This window comes from Glycine soja, chromosome 5 (genome assembly GCF_004193775.1).
Source record: "Glycine soja cultivar W05 chromosome 5, ASM419377v2, whole genome shotgun sequence".
Lineage (NCBI taxonomy): Eukaryota > Viridiplantae > Streptophyta > Magnoliopsida > Fabales > Fabaceae > Glycine > Glycine soja.
This window is the reverse complement of record NC_041006.1, coordinates 34,499,009-34,512,925: the sequence shown is the minus strand read 5'-3', so window position 1 is coordinate 34,512,925 and position 13,917 is coordinate 34,499,009. Positions and strand designations below refer to the sequence as shown.

Below are 13,917 nucleotides of genomic sequence, written 5' to 3'. Positions count from 1 at the left end.
ATTGAGCAATTTACACCAGACACGACTAACAACCAAAGGGGGACATTAAACACAAGTATACAACTAATGAATAGATACTCGTAAGATTACATTAAATACAACTAGTGTATAGTTTACACAACACTCTGAATCTGATTTTTCCCGTGCTATCTACATGGGACGAGAGCACATACTCAGAAATGCATGGGACGAGCCTTTTTCTACTCAATCTCAGTATTTTCCTGCCCTGGTTTTGCAAATAGAGACACATTCACATGTACCCTCGCATATTGCTTCATGGAAATTATTAAGCCTTCAACCGTAAACAGAAAAATTCAAATGTGTGTGGAGAGAGAGAGAGAGAGAGAGAGAGAACACGATTAAGAGGAAGAACTATGAAATTACAAGAGCATTTACAATGAATCGGCAGCTACAATTACAATTGCACCCCAATGGGTGCAGCGGATATAAAGGAAAAATGCACAAAATTGGAATTACAAGGGTCAAATTTATTTGCACCCTCAAGTTATTCTGTTTCAATTCTCGTTAAATTACAACTATTTCAAGTATTGTAGTAAGTTTGGGTTTTCTATATCTTCTCAAAAGCAAAGAAGAGCATACAACGCTTACAGACGACAGAGCCATGCATGCACCAGCAACCCATGGTGGCAGCTTGATCCCCAACCAAGGAAAGAAAACCCCGGCAGCAACTGGTATAGCAACAACATTGTAAGCCATCGCAAATACATAATTCAATCGAATACGGAAAAAGGTCTTTTTGGAAAGATCAATGGCAGTGATCACATCTTCCAAGTTATCTCTCATCAGCACATAGTTAGCAGCTTCTATTGCAACATCTGTCCCAGCCCCAATTGCCATACCAACATCTGCAGCAGCTAATGCTGGAGAGTCATTGATGCCATCACCCACCATTGCAACTATACTTCCATCCTTTTGGAATGAACGAACAACATCAGCCTTTCCTGCAGGCATAACTTCTGCCCTAACATCTTGAATGCCAACCTGTCACAGTACATTTTTTTAAGCAAGTTGTAACAATAACAACAATTTCTACCCAAAAGGTTATATTACAACTGTCATAAAGAAGTGACACATACTCCATTATGATTTACAATAGAGGGCTGAAGTACCAGATATTTACATAACATATTTAAAACTGTTTTAATTCTTTCAATATTTTCTTTTTTGGTAAATTCAGTTCTTCCACATATTACTATTGCATTTGCAAATAAGAAAAACAACGGCCTGCTCAAAAACAAGAGGCCAGATAATAGGTTAAATCATACTTTTCCTTCATTCAATGATTACAACATTTCCTGTCTACGGTTCAATTTAACTGATACTATACACTACAAAAACAATATTTTCCTTTGCAAAGATGTTGGTTTTCTTCTCAAGTAGAAGTCCAAATTTTAAATGCATCAACTAAGAAATCACACTCAAAGTTATCACAACAGCAAACTTTCAAATCAAAAGGGAATATTATATATATACAAACCTCTTTGGCTACAGCTCGAGCTGTTCTCCAGTTATCTCCTGTAACCATCACAGGTATGACTCCCATTTTCTGTAGGCCCTCTATAACAACAGCAGCTTCTCTCTTTAGTGGGTCTGCAATCCCTAAGACTCCAATTAATATATCATCATATGCAACTAGTATCCCTGTCTTTGCACTTTCTTCAAGCTCTACTACAAAATTTTCGACTTCTGTAGAAATATTTATGCCATTTTCCTCCAGCAGCTTCCGGTTACCAACCTGTTTAGGATATGCTGCCTCAAGTAAGCAACTCTCTGGAAAATAGTTCTTAAACAGAATAAGTAGTATCACAATAACCAAAAGACATTACCAAAATACGCCTCCCATCTATAAAGCACTGGATGCCCCTTCCTGGAAGAGCAGAGAAGTCTGAGACATCATAAAGCCACCCTGACTTGTAGTCCTCAGAAGCACTCTTGGTATCACTGGTAGGAGAAGACTCATCAAAGAAATGAAAATGGCGAGCGTATTGCAATATTGCTTTTGCCAGTGGGTGTTCACTGCTAGCCTGAATTAAAACAGAAGAATAATTAAAATTTGAAACAAATGATTCCTCTAATAGAACATCATAAAATATGGAAGGGTGAAATTTACTGACAAATAAATAGGCAAAGATGATATAGATCTTAACCAATATTCTTCTTAATCTAATTTCAGAATGCCAGTACTATGGGGAAGTTGAGCTGTCTGTGTTGAGGGGGGGAAAGAAATGCAGAAAAATATTACACTCTTATGAGTCCTTTATAATTGGATCTAGGCTTGAACCGTGTATTTGTGACAATACCATAAACAGAGAACAAGAATCAAAGAAAGTAATCATCATCATGAAATTGAGAGTCACCTCAGCAGAAGCCACCAATGTAAGAAAATCTCCACGGTCCATTCCTCCAAACACTTTAGCAACAGTAACAGTGGCTTTTGCCTGAGTTAGAGTGCCTGTTTTATCAAATATGACGTACTTCACCATCTGAGCCCTTTCCAAGGAGTCTCCTCCTTTAATTAACACACCATTGTTGGCCCCAACCCCTGTTGCCACCATGACAGCAGTTGGTGTTGCCAAACCAAGTGCACATGGACATGCAATCACCACAACAGATATTGAAAACATAAGAGCAAAAACAAAGTGATTTCCATTTTTTGGCAGCCATTCATCTGGGTATGCTCCAAGAGCCCCAGCTACATACCTACAATTTTACACAGAAGTAGTGATAAGCATTCCGATTACACATCAGAAACCAGCTTTTGTCAATATGCAAAACTAGTCAAGCTAATCTTACCAACACAATAGTGTCAATAATGCCAACACCACAACTGTAGGAACAAATATGCTTGCAACCTGCAAGCCAAAAGAATGGTACCTGAGTTCATATCTAATATTTAGCCATTGGTAGGTCAATCAATAACAAGATTATAAAGTCAAACATAGTGACTACTATAAAAGAATCATGAGCAAGGACCAAAAACAGCTGCTGGAATTATGAATAGAGCCTAAAACCAAAATAAATGAATTCATTAAGTATCCAATTTTATGAATAATTTCACAGAAGGAGCCTTGGTGATCAGAGGTGAGGCATCAAAATCCTAATATGTAAAAATGCTTACACAGTTACACTATCAAATTAACATCTGCAGAGCATAGAAGTCACACAAGAGCATGAGCAGAATACTAACATAATCAGCAAACTTTTGAATGGGAGCTTTGGACATCTGGGCTGTCTCCACCAAACTAATTATCTGACTCAAAACTGTATCAGATCCTACTTTGGTGGCTTGAACGTGAAGGACGCCATGCAAATTGATCGTACCTCCAATAACAGATGCATTGACCTCCTTTGAAACGGGTATAGATTCACCAGTCACCATACTCTCATTTACATAACTTGAGCCCCAAGTAACAATACCATCAGCAGGAATCTTTGTACCAGGAAGAACTTTTAATGTGTCACCAGGTTGAATGAGCAAGGAATCTATTTCCCTTTCTTCAACAGTTCTACCACCTAGAAAACAAAACAATCATTGGCAAGCTCTAATTTGAGAAACACCCCTGATTAACGAATTTTCAGCCTAAATATTAAATAACAAAAAAGAAGCCATTTCACTTTCATTTTCTCTTTAAGAAAACAAAGCACATCAAGTTAAAGTGACATGCACCTTTATCTTTGGCAATCAATAAAGCTGTTGCAGGAGTAAGTTCCACTAGCTTCTTAATGGCATCAGAGGTCTTTCCCTTGGCAAGGCACTCCAAATACTTGCCCAACAATACAAATGTTATAAGCATAGCGCTTGTTTCAAAGTATGTTGGAGACCAAAATCCTGTAAGGGCACCATACAGAAGAGCACAAACAGAATAAGCATAAGAGGCTGTAGTTCCCAAAGCAACCAGGACATCCATGTTTGTTGAACCATTTCTAAGAGCTCTTCCAGCTGCTATATAGAAGCGTTTCCCAATCACAAATTGAATGACACTCACCAACGCCCAATTCAGCCAATCACCCATGAGAAAAGGCCCACATCTCCAAAGTAATAAAGAGTAAACCAATGGTATATGAGGACAAATCACCCCCATGAAGAAGAGAGGAATCTGCACATCAAGCAAAAATCAGTACAAAAGAACGAAAACATTAAACCAAGACCCTAAACAAAAAACAAGTGCTGTTAACCCAGATTCACAAACATTAAACACGATTCGTTTCAGCAACAATATCAAGTCTCATTTTACTTCAGTTACATATTCCTACGAAGAGAAAAAGGATGACATGATGACAAAATCCCACTTACTTTCGATGAAATTCCTGTACAGACTAATACAACCCCTGCAAATCATGAAGTATGGTATTTTAACAAAACATTTCAAATAGCTATAAAGATCACCATCAAACCCACTAAGGTCAGCCTAGAGGTGGGATTGAAACAGTTTGCATAAAGTCCTAGGTTCAAATCTCATTACAACAAATTGTAAACCAAAAAAGGCCCACCATGAAACCAAAAGGAGGACAAGTAAAGAAACAAAATAAACTACAACGAAACCAAACCAGGAAAACACAAACATTACTAAAGAAGCATAACTGAAATCAAAAGAGATACTCACACTGAGAAACAAGCTGGAAATAAAAAGGCGAAACATAGTGGAGCTTTCTGAACCATCTTTAGAAGCCATCCTAGCGTAAGGATTCCTAACATGCAATTTGAACCTGCCATTACTCCCCAACTGGATCCCATCAACCAACGACCTCGAGCTGATAACTTCAGGGTCAAACACCACATCAAGCTCGTTCACCGCCGTGTCGAACCGAAACTGCCTCACCCCTTTGGTGCCACTCAGCATCGCTTCCAGAACCTGAGCATCACCAAGAGAGTACACGCCACTCACCCCTAACACAATCTGGTCCTGCCCGTTGCTCTGCACAAACGTGCCCTCGAAACCCGCGTCTTCAATCGCAGCCACAATATCGTCCTTGCTTATCACGTTGGGATCATACTCAACCTCGCCCAACGAAGTTGCCAGAGCCACCACTGCTCTTTTCACTCCGTTGAGGTTCCTCAGAATGCCTTCAATGGAATTCACACATGCCGCACACGTCATCCCGCCGATGGTGAACTGCCCCACCACGGCGGCGGCGGCTCCGCCGTGCGCCACCGCACCGGAGTCCGGCAAGATCTCGGCCTCGAAACCTGCGTCTTCAATCGCATTCTTGATATCCTCATCCTACAGTTAATTAGAATTATTAAAATCAATAACTAACTAACATAACAAAACACTTCCACAAATAGAACGAAGAAGAATCGCCAAACGCGAAAACGGAGCCTAATTAATTACCTTGACGAGGCCGGGGACGAAAACGACGTCGGCTTTGTTTTGAAGAAGAGCGACGGAGGCTTCGGTGATGCCGTGAACGGACCGGAGAGCCGTTTCGACGGAGTTGGAGCACGCGGCGCAGGTCATGCCGGTGATTCTGACCTGAATTCTTTTCGTTTCATCGTGAACGACGTCGTTTTTGTCGTAGGAGTCGAGGAGGCGAACGTCTTCGAGGTCGTCGGAATCTTCGCCGGAGGCGGGGGAAGTTAGTTGCACGTCTCCGGTGCTCGGCGCCATGAGGAGAAGAGAATAGAATGAATAATGTGACGAGGAAAATGCAAAGGAAAAGAAAATATATAAAGGAGGGAAAATTGAAAGAGAAGAGAATGCGGAGAGAAACGGGAAAAGCAAATGAGAAAATGATTTTTTTTCGATTTATCGGTTTTGGTGGAGAAAGCAACTTTTTAACTAAGTGGAAGGTGGAGGTGGGGCAGGTAAAGGGGTTGGAGGGAGATTTTTTCCTGTTTTGCCCTTGTACTTCTGGACTTGGGGTTTTGTACTGCGTTTCCGCGTCTACGATGATAGGACCGTGTTTGGTTCGCCAACGCACGCATTACTTGTGTTTTCGTCAAACGTCGCATATCAATTTACGTCTTCTTCTGTTGTTGAAGTTGAAGGTTCTGGCTGGCGGGTGTGCTGGTCAAACAACGTCAAAAGCTGAGTTTCGATTCCAATTGGAAAAGGTTTGCCAAGGAAGTTTGATGCCAATCATAATAAAATATTAATATTTTTTTATCAAATTAAAAAATATTTATTTTATTTTATCTAAGAATCATTTCTATTAGAAAATTTAACTGATGACATTTATTAGGATTTTTTTTAATCATATTTTTATTTATAAAACTTTAATATGAAATCTTCCTTAAAATACTAAATTGATCCTGACTCATACCAACAACTTATCATTAGAAAATGCTAGTATATAATTGGATTTTGGTGGGTTCTTTAATTAAATACTGTATTAACTATGTAAAGGGAATATTTCACGTTGGAAAAACATTAAAGCAAGATGAGTTCAATAAATGAGAGTGTAAGCGATGCAATGCAACAGAACAGGATGGAATGGAATGGCATGGCAGCTTGGGATGTGGCCCACTTGCTTTTCTTTATAGTAATTATCCTTTTTTAGAATTATGTAAAATTTCATTTTGGATTTGTTTGTATCACCACCATAATTGTCAAACTAGGTAAATCAATCCAATCCACATTTGATAATTTAATTGGATTGATTTTATTATTAAATCAATCAGACAATTTACCTGAGATGATCGGGTTAAATTTTACTAGTTAAGTTACCTCATTTTAGTTGATTAAAAATCAGGATAAAAAAAATGAAGAACCTCTAGAACGTTGTCTTAATATTTTATTATTATTAATTGTTATTTTAGATTTTGAAACATGAATAAATTTTTCTTACACAAATAATATTAATTATATATAATAGATATACATATAATTTTTAATTTTTAATATATATCAGATCAATTATTGATCCACCTATTAAACCACTAACTCACTACTTCAATCAAATTAATGATTAAACTAGATTTTTCAACTATCACGAGTAACGTGCTGGTTAATTAAAAACCTCATGTAGGGTGCTATAGATTTACCCTCTAAAGTCTCAATAAAGAATGAAAAAGAGGACTTTCTATTGTTGAATTGCTTTTGAATAATAAGATATGAGCTTGTTTTAATTATTTAAAGCTTTGCGGGTTTGGCTCAACTAATACAAACTGAATTCTACTTTGTTATATTCAAAATTATTAATATTTAGATTTTTTTTTCAGTTGAAAGAAAGAACAAACAAAGATCACCATAAACTATCTGGTATATAGTATATCATTCTTTAAGAGGAGGTATCTTTAACGTATAATTTAAAGATATATTCTAAATTATGTTATGAGTCCATATATGAGATATATGATGCTTGATATTAAATAATTTTGTATATTTTATCATTTATTTAACATTTATAAACTCCTTTTTAAAAACTAAAAAACATTTTAATCTAAATTAAAATAAATTGGATTGGATTTGTTTTAAAATTAGACCAATAAATGACCAAATAGCAAAATCGAGGTGGTTGGATTGAAATCTTAATTTTTTCCCTAAAAACTAACTCAATCCAATTTGTGGACACTGTTGTGAGTTTTACTGATTAGTTTGTATATTGTTGACACTTTGTCCAATTCTTTTGGCACATTATTTAAGCATTCTAAAAGGCTTGTTAAATTTTAAGACAACCTATAAGGTTGAATATCTGCGACAAACCTTTTAAAAATATGAAACTTTAGTCGAGCCAAAATTGAAAATTGTGTTTTAAACGGGTTGATTCATTAGAATTAAATCCATTATGATTGATGCGCCTAAAAAACTATTTCTTAACTACATATACACACATTACTGGTATATTTTGTTCAGGGAAGAAAACGAGGAAATAAAGGGAGAGAAAAGGAATGGAAAGTAAAATGATTTTGTAAGTTGTTTAATGGGAAAGGAAGTCAAGTATGCATGTAAAATGACATAAATATCTCTAATAAAGAAGTATACAGCCATTTAATATAAAAATTATGTTCTCTCTCATTTTCTTCTCATTTTAGAAAGAATGCAGAATATGTGAGTTTCACTTACTTTTTATATAAGCATAATTTTATTATTATGTATAATTTTCTAGTGTTCAACATAAAAAATTATACTATAAAATTTTAGATAATATATATTTTCACATTTATTATATTTTATAATTTCTGTGAGAAAGTTCATAAAATTTAATCTGATTCATAATGCAATTTTCTATCGTGAACTTATATATTGTTCCTCTTAAATTCTCTACTCACTTTAATGGTATTGTAACCCTATTTAAAATTTATCTTCTTAAGTTAAAAACTATCCTCTGTTTTTTTTTTTTTTTTTTGAAGTAAGGGATAATGTTTTTATTCAGAAGAAAGCACCCACAGCCACAGGTCGCGGACAGTATATCATCAGGTACAATGGGCAATGATTGGGAGGGATTAAGCCTCCTTAACATAAAAAGTTAAATGAGCTAGCTAGTTTATTATCTATAGCTTAATTTGTTTGCTAATCTATTAACAAAATAGTGAGAAAAAGATAATTATTTTACAATTCTCAATGACTTTAATATAATTTAAAGCCTAACAACAATTACATTACACATCTTTTTATTAAAATCATTTCATAATTACATAAGACACTCTTAGATTAAAATAATCTAACATTTTATTCCCTTGTCTTCACTTACCAAGTAACCAAACAAGAAAAGAGATGGTTTATTATCTTTTCTTCCTCTTTCATTTTTCTTCTTCCATTTTCTAGTGTACAAAACCTAACTTGCACGAGATTAAGATATGGTAGAGACAAACAAAAATCAGAAATTACTCTATCTGGTTGCCACTACCACGACGAATAAAGAGAAATCCTAATATGAAAGTAGAGACGCAAGCTTATTTTATGCACACATATGCATGTGTACTGACGCAAGTACTTTGTCTGGTTCAATAATAATAAAGTTATACTTTTAACTACTTAGTTTATTCACAGCCTTAATCCATGTCTTTCATTCAAAGAACAAGAAAACAAAAATCTTAATTCGGTTACGTTACCCCATACCTTGTTGCTTACAGTTTTGTCCAAAGCTAAATCTTCTTCTATTAGAACAAAGTGTTTTGGGAAGCTTCTATAAATTGGTCCAAAGACATTTTTATTACATACTTTCTTTTTTATGTCACACATCCGCACTGCTATTTAACATTTATTTTAATATATTCTATAAAAAAAATATAATTTTTCTTTTATGGTTTCTTTTCATATTGTTTTTTAACATTAACATTTTATGTTTTTAAAGTTTATATTAAATTTTTTAATCTTGAATTTTAATTACATATATACATTACCTTTTTATGTCAATGGGAAACTCTTATCATTACCTTTTAAACAAATTTTTAATCTTTTTATGTCAATGTTCCTCGTCTCATTTAGTGAATGATTACGTGATTGTTGTTGAAAGTAAACAATCATGAATGGGTTAATAGACTTCCAAATTTTGGTCCCGAGGGAAAAGTTGAGTGAGAAAAATGAAGAGGAAAAGCAAAAGCCATTTTTATTGTACGTGACAATTTTTGTTGGAAAGATGACATTTTTCTCCACTAGCCCTTGTGATAAAAATAGTAGTATGAAGATAGACGAGGCTCCACAGATCTAAATGAAAACTACTACTTACATTAGAAAGGAAAGATAAATTAAAGTGGAACATTAGAATACCTTATCTTCCACCAAAAACAGTGTGCTATGTGGCACATCATCAGATGTGGTATCCACAAAAACAGCTTTTTCTTACGCTCACATTTGCATGCCATAACCTAAATTCAGATTTTCTTGATTTTTTCTAAGCATAGAATGTGACAATGTGCAAAGACTCTAATAGGAGAGAACTGAATGATTTTTTTCCTTTTATTTAGTCGTATAAAATGCTAGTAATTTACTTGTCAACGCATTTTTTTTAACAAATACGCTCTTATTGATTTAAAATTAATTTATTATTATCTCCTTCCCGTATCTTTTGTTATTTAGCTTTTTATTTTTCCCCAGAACATTTAATATTTTAGAATTTCAAAGTCTAACTAATGCATTTTTCTCAAATATATTCTTATTTAATATTATCTTAGGTCTTATATATATATATATATATATATATATATATATATATATATATATATATATATATATATATATATATATATATAAAAGCAACAAATAATATTTTTCTTTGATTTTAATTATAAGCAATAATGACAATTTTTAAACTTATTCAGAATTAAATATCTTTTATATCATTAATCTATTGTTAATTCTATTTACTAGATATTCATTCAATGAATTATAAATTTTAACATTAAATTAGATCATCACTTACAATATTTAAACTTAAAAACACTTTGAAATAAAATTTAAATTTATGATAATATTAAATGTGATCACTAGTTTTCTTAGTTTTAATAATTTATAATATTTTATTTATATATAAGTAGTATAAACTAAAAGTGATACAAGTATAAAAAATCAAGGTACTAAATGAGGACATTAGTCAAATGTAACAATTTAGTTTCATCAAATATTTTTTAATTTATATCCAATAACCTTAAACATCAAAAGACATGATGAGAAGGAAGTAGTAAAAAATATAGATTAATTTTTTTAACAAGTCTCATTTTAATTTAAGGTGAGAAGTAGTTTTTCGCATGTAATTGTTATACTGAAGTTTAAACTTGTGAACATATCCATTTTATCTCAAATCCCTCATCATTAGATCAACCCTAGTGAATTAAGTAAGTAACAATTAGTTAGTACATTTTTTGTTTGCAGTTGAAAATATTATGACACACATTTTAATATGAATTCAACAAATAGAAATCAAATGAGCACAAAAAGTAAGGGTTGTGTAACCGTTGCAACCTTATGTTGTTAGCAAAATGAGGTTAGCAAAAGCATCTACATCATTCTTTTTGCGTTTAGTTTTTGTTGGTCGATTGGATTTTATCTCAAAGTTCATATTCAACAAATTGGATCGATGGTAAACCAAATTAAACATGCATGGATCTGTTGGTAAAATTAGTTTTGCCTCAAACATAATTTTACAACACACGCTCTTAATGTGCCATACGGTCCCATCTATTGATCAAATTGATTTGCATTTTGAAACTTCCTGCCAAATTAAATGCTGCAACTTTGACAGATTACACAAGACCAGAAACGAATCCAAGGGAGTATATGAGGAAAAAAAATAGAAATATTAAAATTAAAAAATATTAATAAAAAAATATATAAGAAAAATAAGTTTTTAAGTTAATATTTGTTTAATTTTTTTAACAGTAGATCATATCTCTAATTTTATCCACAAAGTTAGTAATAAAATATTTTTAAGAATTATTTATTAAAAATAAATATTTAAATAATTATGTAAAAGAAAAACCCGATCCCTTTGATATATTTTTGGATCCGGTTGCTGCACAAGACCAACTAATTAATGAGCGGAATGTGTGGAACTGTCAAACAAATTTGCTTTATCGAGTTTTGTCATTGTTGTTTATGGCATTCGTTGAAACTTCGAAGCACATTAATTGAGTTTTTTTGGTAGAGTTTCTCGTTATTTTTTTTTTGTAGAGAAAACACATTAATTGTAGACAAAATAAAATATTTGTTGGTTCTTAATATAATAAGAACTTAGTTTATACAACTTTAGTATAAAACAAATTATACTGTCAATTAATTAAAAAATTATCATTGATATACTTTTCAAAATAATTATTATAAATAAAGTCATTATACATGATATTTTTTTAGATAGCAAAGGAAAAATATTCATGATATTTTATAATCAGATAACAATGTAAATATTTATATTTACTTATACGATAATTAATTAAACGATGACCCCTAAAAGAACAACAATCAATACAAATATGAGAAATAAAGTCAAAGTTGGGTATGAAAGTGTGGAACCAAGAAATAGATGCATTCAACACGGCAAATTTGTGGTGAGCTTTCGGTTCTCCACATCAAATTGTACATATAAATTCTCAAATTGTTCGAGGGTGACAGTAATTTCGGTTCAGGCTCAGGTGTAAGAAATACATTACAAAATTACTACTATATATTATAATTTGCTTTGTTTGTTGAGCTAATATGAATAAAAACATTAATATATCTTGTTGAGATAATTTTAACGGAAAAAATTAATTTATCAAAGAATTTAAATTTTTTTAATTTAAAATTCATTGTTTGAATTTTTTTAATTTAAAATTCATTGTTTGAATTTTTTTAATGAAAAATTTAAATTTTTGAAATTTTAAAACATAATTTTAAACAACTAAAATTGTGAAATTTTAATTTCCTTCTAAAAATGAGAAATTAAAAATAAAAGAACTTTTTAAAAAATTCTTATATGTCTTTTATAATCTTCATTTTCTCTTTCAATCTACAAGTTTTTGAAATTTCGTTCTCAAGTTACTCATTTTTTTTCATCCTCATAATTTTAATTTTTTTTATCCAAACACAATTTTAAAAATAAAAAAATTTCAATTAAAATATTTTAAATTCTTAGAATTTTAAATTTCTTAAAATTTAAAATTCCCTCGTCGAAAGGGATTTTTAGCAAGTTACAATCAGGTGTAATATCTGCATCCATATATTAAATATTAAATATTAAAGGCAGGATTGCTTTAATAAATAAATATGCTTAAGCTTTCTACAAGTTAGTTGAAAGCATAAGTTGTTAGTTAACCGAAACCAGAACAAGGCTAACAACTCTATTGAAAACAATGTGGACTTTTAACTTTTAAGAAGTGATCATATATTATTATTGTTGTGAAAAAGTAGGTGCTCAAAATATTGTTCGATAAAATCGTAATAGAAAGAGATTATTGTGAATAAAAAGGAACAATGGTACAAGGAATTGTATTCCAGTAAATGTGATTTATGTTATAATGGTATACTTATTTTCTTTTTAAAAAAAAGAAGTAAGATGAACGAAGCAGTATAAGCATAATGGTAATCAATTTTTCGTGACAAAATAATTACAAACTTTTCTTGTATAGTTGTGTCTCATTATGTTTTGATGTGTCATTGTTGCAGCATTAATTGAATTTAAAACAATGACCAGTTAAATCAAGCACTAATTGAACTACAGTGCTTGAACTGTGATGTTGAATTAGTATCTTAGCATATCATAAATACAATACTTACTTTTATATAACTAAAATTTATAGTATAATATTTTTTTAAAAAATATTTTTGTTATAATTAAAATTCGTAATAAATCAATATGTTTGAAAATATTTAAATTGTGATATTATAATTTGAGTTAAATATATATTTCCTATACAATTTTCAACTTATTATTTGATTCTCTTATAAATTTTGTAACTTAGTTTCTCATTAATCTAAAGTGTGAAAATTAGTTAGTGTCATTAAGGGTAAATTTGTTTAATTTTTTTAAAAATAATTTTAAAACAAATATTTTTTTAATGTAAGTGCATTTTTAAGAAGTAGATTGAATTTTTTTAAATAAGCATAATTTTTTAAGCACAAGCAAATTAGACAAAAATACTAAAAAATAAATAAATATTTATTTCAACAAATAAATTTATACAAACCGATGCTAATTCCTCTAATTTTGCAGCTCTAAAATGTTTGATTCTTGTTGTGATTAAAAAAAAAAATACTACATTCACAAAAGTCTCACATATGTGGAGTGCACTTATTAATGTGTTTTCCATCATACTTTTCACATAATAATGAGTATTATTATGATTCGAAAACTGAAGTGTCTTATCCATCTACAAGAATCGTGAGAAGAATCCTGTATAAAACTGATATTTCCCTTTAATTAATGTAGTTACTCGTTAATTACACATGTAATACTCTACTTAAAAAAAAGTAGAAACATGTCTAATTGTTTCACTGAACAAGTGATGATTAGTATTGGGCGGCACTGAAGCACCCTCTA

The 13,917-nt window shown here is 31.7% G+C and overlaps 1 protein-coding gene across 1 annotated transcript; it reads right to left on the bottom strand.

The window, feature by feature from the left end:
• Positions 1-359: 359 nt before the first annotated feature.
• On the bottom strand, positions 360-5,749 carry LOC114412690 (copper-transporting ATPase RAN1-like). The gene is made up of 9 exons (XM_028376686.1): positions 5,355-5,749; positions 4,626-5,243; positions 3,689-4,118; positions 3,209-3,534; positions 2,815-2,873; positions 2,379-2,721; positions 1,848-2,045; positions 1,499-1,756; positions 360-1,002 (listed from the first exon to the last, which is right to left on the bottom strand). The coding sequence occupies exons 1-9, from the start codon at positions 5,628-5,630 to the stop codon at positions 526-528; spliced, it is 2,985 nt and encodes a 994-aa protein (XP_028232487.1). The 5' UTR covers positions 5,631-5,749; the 3' UTR covers positions 360-525.
• Positions 5,750-13,917: the final 8,168 nt, after the last annotated feature.

Bases quoted from the DNA above. Each gene is read 5' to 3' on its own strand.
- LOC114412690 (XM_028376686.1), bottom strand. From the start codon at position 5,630: ATGGCGCCGAGCACCGGAGACGTGCAACTAACTTCCCCCGCCTCCGGC. The intron at 4,119-4,625 runs GTGAGTATCTCT...CTTGATGTGCAG, and splicing joins TTTCCAGCTTGTTTCTCAGT to ATTCCTCTCTTCTTCATGGG. The intron at 1,003-1,498 runs GTTTGTATATAT...GTACTGTGACAG, and splicing joins CTCGAGCTGTAGCCAAAGAG to GTTGGCATTCAAGATGTTAG.